Source organism: Hyposmocoma kahamanoa, unplaced genomic scaffold (assembly GCF_003589595.1).
Source record: "Hyposmocoma kahamanoa isolate Upper Pololo Valley unplaced genomic scaffold, ASM358959v1 102, whole genome shotgun sequence".
Lineage (NCBI taxonomy): Eukaryota > Metazoa > Arthropoda > Insecta > Lepidoptera > Cosmopterigidae > Hyposmocoma > Hyposmocoma kahamanoa.
The window spans coordinates 15,553,630-15,560,396 of record NW_020653337.1 but is presented as its reverse complement, the minus strand read 5'-3'; the positions used below and the strand labels follow the sequence as shown (position 1 = coordinate 15,560,396).

Here is a 6,767-nt window from a genome sequence, read left to right as displayed (position 1 = left end):
CAAAGTTTCCGGACGGAGGCCGATACACACAAACCACAATACATTCCTCCAACTCCACACATGACAATTCAATTATTCGTTCTACCGAAAGGGCTACTATATCCTTACGTTCTTTACACTTATGATTTACATTAACAATTATTAAAGATCCGCCACGGATAGCTTTCTTCCTACTAAAAACACTACACAATTGAAATGACTTTATATTAAGTAACAATTCAAAATCTCTAAGCCAATGCTCCGTTATACATAACATATTTATACTTTGACTAAGTAAAAACAACTCTACTTCCAACTCCTTGCCAGTCAGACCCTGTATGTTTTGGTGCACTATTTGAAATTGATTGGGTTTGACTTTTGTCTTTTCACTTAGTTTAAATCAGGGGTTTTATGAGACGTGTAGTCTAATTTGAATATATTTGAATTAGTCGAGTTACTAACTGTGCAATCTATATTACAATTTGTAGACTTTGTTGCATTTCCTCTAATTGTATCTTGAACTTGTAAATTGTAAGCTAACAAAGAAGCTATCTTATGTCTATCTTTTTTCGCCAGGTACAAAGTGTCTGTTGTCAAATTAAAGCAAGATATAAATTTATTTGTGTCAAAAAATGCAATATTGTCACTATGACGACATGTCAAATGGTAAATTAATCGATTTAAGTCATATATGTGCTGATTTTGATCATATGATAAATTTTGAGCATATGGAAAAGCACATATTGTAAATTTACACTCAGTCTTAGAATTTAATTGAACTAAATGATTAAAACATTTTATGATGTGTTGTTTTTTAACAAAAAGACTGTCACCACAAAGGAAAATAACATTGGTAAATTTATTTAACTCGTACTCATACTGATTCAGGTTTTTGATAATTTTGTCAAATGGTAAATATGGAGTACAAATATTTAGCACTTCATGATTTAACTTATATTTTAGTATTGGCCCCATGCGTTGACCAAGCTTGTCAGAGAGTATAACTGTTTTCGGTTTACGAACCCCGGCATTTGAGTTAAGCTTGTTATATACAGAAGTTTGGCAGGGACTGACGTTCAATAACGCACTTTTAACACTGCTACTTAGTGAGCATAATGACGTATTACAATTATTGTCATTTTTAATGAACGGATTTTTATTTCTTATGATCGAGTCGTAGCACGCTGTATTAGAGTTGCTTGATTCCGTCACTTCTGCAGTGGTACGAATTTGCTCTTCAATCTTTCTTTGTGCGGATAGGTACTTTTCATTTATAGTGTTCAGAGATTCATGAAGACTTTCAATTTCCAATAGCAGTGCTTTTGTGTCTCGATCATATATTGCTCTACTATCCTTCAGTTTACCATCATAAATTTCTAGCGAATCCATGAGACTCATACGTTCCTTTCTAAGTGCCACATTTTTGTGAAAACAATTTTTTTTCTTAACCAATTTCTCAGTTTTCTTTATGTATCTATTAATTTTTATATACCTTTTTAGTTTATTACAACCTAAGATGTTACAAGATACAGATCTATATGATTTTGGTAAAATTGTTTGCTCAGATGAAAAGTTTTCAGATGATGACCTCAGTTCATTAAAAAGATTGTTTGAGTCTGGTTCCAAATCGTGCCTTTCATTAACCAAATCTGATATTTGTTTGTTTGCTGCGTTTAAATCCTGTTCGAGTTCTGTGATGCGGTCCAATGCTCTCTCGTAAGTGTTAATGCACTGGTCAAAGTTTTTAATTATGTTTTCAAGTTGGTTTCGTTCGTACAGCACTTCCAGGTGTTTGGATTGTAACTCAGCAAGCTCATTTTTCAATTTTGTGTTTTTCTCAATAATCTTCTTTATTTCTTCTTCGCTCTCATCTCGTTCGAGCATTAATTGATTACAGGAGTTCTTACTTGCTTCCAGCTCTTCCAGCACTTGCTGAAGCTTTAACTCAGTGTTTTGAGTTAAGGCCCTACGGGTCATCATTGTAGGACGTATTTTCTATCCTTTAGTGAGAAAACAGTACCTAACAGGAGACGGGCGCTATTCTCTAGGCTGTGATTATTATCTTATATATTTATTTTAGTTGATTATATGATCAGCGTCCATAATTTAAAACATCAATTATGAATATTATAACGTATAAAAAAAGAAAATAATAATACAAAACAAAAAAAAAAAAACAAAAGATATTTTTGTTATGTCAAGACTGGTCCGAACCCTGACCCGGTGAAATTACCAGTCGGCATGTGTTACCGTTCGGCTAATAGTTCTATGTTTGTGTATGGCGAAATTAATGATTCTGTGCCTCTGTTGTTCTAGTAGTTGGCGTACAAAGTTCAATGTTTTTTTTTTTTACTGCACTTTGAAGGTAGATTAAAATCAACAATAAGTTTAATCATGTACACAAGTCACTATTTTAGTTTAATTTATAGAATTTAAGATCACTGATCATTTGTATTTATAATAACAGTTAATTCTCACTTAAAGAAAGTCACTTTTAACTTTTTTAGACACTGTCCAATCAATGTAAATACACTTTCTGTCGCCGTTCAATAATATAATGTTTTATGATTAAACGAAGCTGTAACAGTTCACAAACGTTGTCACTTAAACTTTGAACAATAAATAATATGTTGGTTATAATATTATACTGTTTGTACTAGTTTTAATAATTTAAATTTTGAGTAAGTACGGAGCTAATTATTATCGCGGCGACAGCGCCATCTCACTCCCCTACAACACACAAGTTCCACAATATATAATATAATACTTTCTTTTTTGTCAAACATTCTTGTGTATCTACTTGACTAGTAGATAGTAGAACTCTACTCAATACTCAAGTCAGGACTTGAGCAGACTTGAGTATGATTTCAAGCACAGGAAATGCGACCCTAATGGCAAGGACTTGAGTATGATTTCTAATGCTTTAAATAATACTCAAGTTCTGACTTAAGCATTGAGTAGAGTTCTAGAATACGACGCTATCGTCGTAAGTAGGTAACATAAATATTTAAAACTAGGCAGTATCAGTCTTTGACCCATACTTTCTTGACGAAAGGAATAAAAAAATCCTTTCTTTGACCGGGAATATTTAATTTGCCTACTTCTGCTAAAGAAAATTATTAGTTTTCTATGGAGACAGTGAAAAAAAATTATATTAGAGTTAATTCTGTGCGTAAATTGCAATAAATGTGGCAGTGTATTGTAATAATTTGCATTGATTTGAGGTGTGTCTGGTTTGACATATAACCTAAGTTCCAGATTTTATCATTATTTAGTTGAATTTTAAAAGCACCAGTACAAGTGAGATAATGCAGCATTTAATTCAAGATAGTCCCTTGTTAGGCAAATTGAAACATTGGCGCCAAGCCGTTTCTTTCAGTGACATTCAATTAACTACATCTCAAAAGGTAAGAACATTCTTATACAAGATCATGAGGCTAATTTTAAGTTAGTACAGTAGGTACAATATGTGATTTCTAAAAAAAAATGGATTGCAATGTATATATCCGTACAGGTCTTGCGAACATAGAACTGTTTACTTTATTTTAAATGTCCATAATAAGCTACATCTACACAGTGACCCTGACTGTTTGTTTACTTTACCAAAACTGGTTTTAGTTCTAAAATAAGATTGTGTGTTACGAAAACAGAATGGCTAGTTTAATAACAACACCATTACAGTACCTATGTTAAATCTATGAAGTACGTAAACATAAATCATAGAATAAAAATATTTAACAACGCATAATTAAAATCAAGTTAAGTACTTGTAGTAAATTATTATGTTAATAATTGTAGGCACCAGTTCCCAAAAAATAATTTTACTTGAGTGTGGAATTATTTAATTAGTTCTATTTGAATTCAGTTCAGTGGGACAATCATACTATATTCTGTATTTACGGATTTTGTTTGGGTGCCTCTTGCTTTATACCTTATTCAGAATCGCAGTCTATGTACTATAATGTGATCTTAAAGATAAAGATAAAGATCGATTTATTTGTGGAAGTAGGTACAATAAGTTAATCAGATCAGTTCAATACATTAACAGTGCTACTACAACCAGTTTCGTCGAAACATACAAATATAATTAGTGGTGGTCGCATAATGTACAAAATATTATAATTAAAAACTGTCAAAAACTAGTAAATATGTAAAGAAAAAATATAATAAAAATTAGTAAAAATTAACAATGTCAAAAATAAAGCGAAAAATCATGTTAATGTCAAACTTACATAATTTACATTTCTAAGCCTCCATAAAATATGCGCATGTCAAAAATGAATGAAAGTCAATAATAACTAATCTTATATAATATCTAGTGACAGGGCGAACAAGTCATGCGCTCGATGGTACCTAATCTAATTTTCTATATAAGTAACAAACAACATAATGTAGACTATTTTAATAATATTACAAAATAACAAAATTATGGATTTACCTAAAAGTATCAGCTGAAAATATCTGACAGAAAAAAAAATTTGAAATAATTTATTGAATAGAAGAAAATCTAATTTATAATTTTTTTCAGGTTGTATTATGGAGTATAGGAGTAGTAGGTACAAGTGCAGTTGTTGTTGGAGTACTCTCCAGATACTTGGCAAGACGACGAGCCAAGCCTATCTTGAACCCTAGAATCCAAAGAGCTATCAATAAGAGAATCTCCCGCATGAGAAGTCCTAATGGAGGTAAGGAACATGGTTGTCATTATAAAGCTTGATTTGTATCATCTGTAAGCTGGAAATTAGATAAAAAGAAAAATGTGCACAATTATCAAAATTTTAAATAAATGTGCTGGACAGCCCACTTCAATCAAAAGTTTGCAATAATTATTGATTATGATTAGTTTTTATAGTAAATACAATTCTGTACTCATTCAGTATTATATTATTAATTCTTATAAATGCCAGGAATGGGTTCAGTTGCAAGCAGTGGAGGTCGCAGCAGTCCTCTAGGCTTCAGTGAGCGACTTTCACTTGCATCAGGGTCTATTGGTTCGGGTGGTGGCGATGCATCGCCGCTTTCGCCGCAACAACTCGGCGTTATGGGTATGTACACTGTAAACTTATTTTCGCACACAATACTATGGATTATGTAGGTTCTCACTTATCTATTTTAAGTAGAATTAAATACATGAAAATTTTTACAATTTTTATTGTCTTAAAGATAAAAATAATTTTAAGCAAAATTTGAATTGCAAAAAGGTGGTTTAACTTATGCTGAAAAATATACGTAAAACAGATAAATTGTTTACATGTTTGAGGTGATTGTATCAAAAATTTTGCAGCGCCATCTCTTATTGAGTAGTTGTACTGCAAAGTTAACTTTCTTTGTAACTCGTGTTCTAGTACAAGACGTAGTACAGAGATGGCAGCACTCTTCAAATATTCCCTACGCCTCGATTTGAAAGATACTCGAATCCATAACAAATAAACCCATAGAATTAGGAGGTCCAAGATACAAAATGGATGTTATGATTAATATTATGTACCGTTGGATGTGTAACATACCCAGCACTGGCAAACAGTGAACTCTTTCTGAAAGTTATACCTACCTAGATTGCATGGTAATCATGAAATATTAGTTTTAGCGGGATCTCTGCAATTATAATTGTTATGTTTTAGAAGTGATGCCAAACGCGTATTATGATATGCGGGCTGTTAATTTAAAAGTCACCTTGACTGCATCCACCAGATACCTATTACCCAATTTGTTGCACGGATCTAGAGTTCCTGCTACGACTACACTAGACTAGACTCTATTTAAATATCATGTTATGTAACCTCCAGATATCCACAGAACGTGTACTTTTATTCTAGTATGAATGGATATTATTATAAGGACACAGCTGTTTTTATTAGCAAGATGAATGTCATCATCATCAGCCTACCGCAGTCCACTGCTGGACATATAGGTCTCCGCCAATGTGCGCCATTTAGCCCGGCGCTCAGCTTGTCGTATCCATTTCCCGCCAGCAGCAACCTTTCGCAGGTCGTCACTCCACTTGGCCGGAGTCCTACACTACGTTTGCCGAGTCGCGGTCTCCACTCTAGAACTCGTTTTCCCCATTGGTTATCGGTTCGTCGACAGATATGGCCAGCTCACTGCCACTTCAGTTTGCTTATTGCACGAGCTTTGTCGGTGACCTTGGTTCTCTGTCGCATAACCTCATTACGAATTTTATCCTTCAGAGAAACTCCGAGCATAGCCCGTTCCATACCACGTTGAGCGACTTTAAATTGGTGGACCAGCCATATCGTGAGTGTCCACATCTCGGCTCCGTAAATCATAACAGGCAAGAGGCACTGGTTGAAAACCTTTGTTTTCAGATGAATGTAATAAATCCATACTCGTACGGACATTACCTAACACCGATACTTACCCAAATAGGTTTTGGGTTGATCTAATTTTATCATAGGCGTTTTTAAGTGGCTTGTGTTTACGATAAAATGAAGTTATCATCGGCGAACCGAATGAAGTAGAACCCGTTTTACGTTTATTATACATAGGTTCGACAAATTTAATGTAAAGTGTATTCCGCAACAGACGCTTTGTGGTTCTTTGAATTTGATTTGCAATTTATACAAAAGTAGTATTCTCATATCTCCAAAAACATGGCCTGTTACAATTCAAATAAACGTAACTAAGTGGTACCTAAATTATTTTCTGGCCTTGACATTATCCAAGTCTGCAATCCAGTTGATGTCAGCAACTGCCTCACCTCGATCAGATTGAAATTTATATCTTCAACAAATTGACGTTCGCCTTTAGTTATGAATTGCAACAGTTTT

General features: G+C 33.6%; 1 protein-coding gene across 2 annotated transcripts in view; it reads left to right on the top strand.

The window, feature by feature from the left end:
- The first annotated feature begins 3,049 nt into the window (after positions 1 to 3,049).
- The window catches only part of LOC113231379 (mitoguardin), a 73,491-nt gene continuing 69,773 nt past the window's right edge, over positions 3,050 to 6,767 (top strand). For both annotated transcript variants that reach the window (XR_003310559.1, XM_026465681.1), the window contains exons 1-3: positions 3,050 to 3,386; positions 4,508 to 4,664; positions 4,887 to 5,024. Coding sequence is in view for 1 of the 2 variants with exons in the window: in XM_026465681.1 (XP_026321466.1) it covers positions 3,288 to 3,386; positions 4,508 to 4,664; positions 4,887 to 5,024 (394 nt within the window). In the remaining variant the exon portion in view is untranslated. The remainder of the gene's footprint in view (positions 3,387 to 4,507; positions 4,665 to 4,886; positions 5,025 to 6,767) is intronic.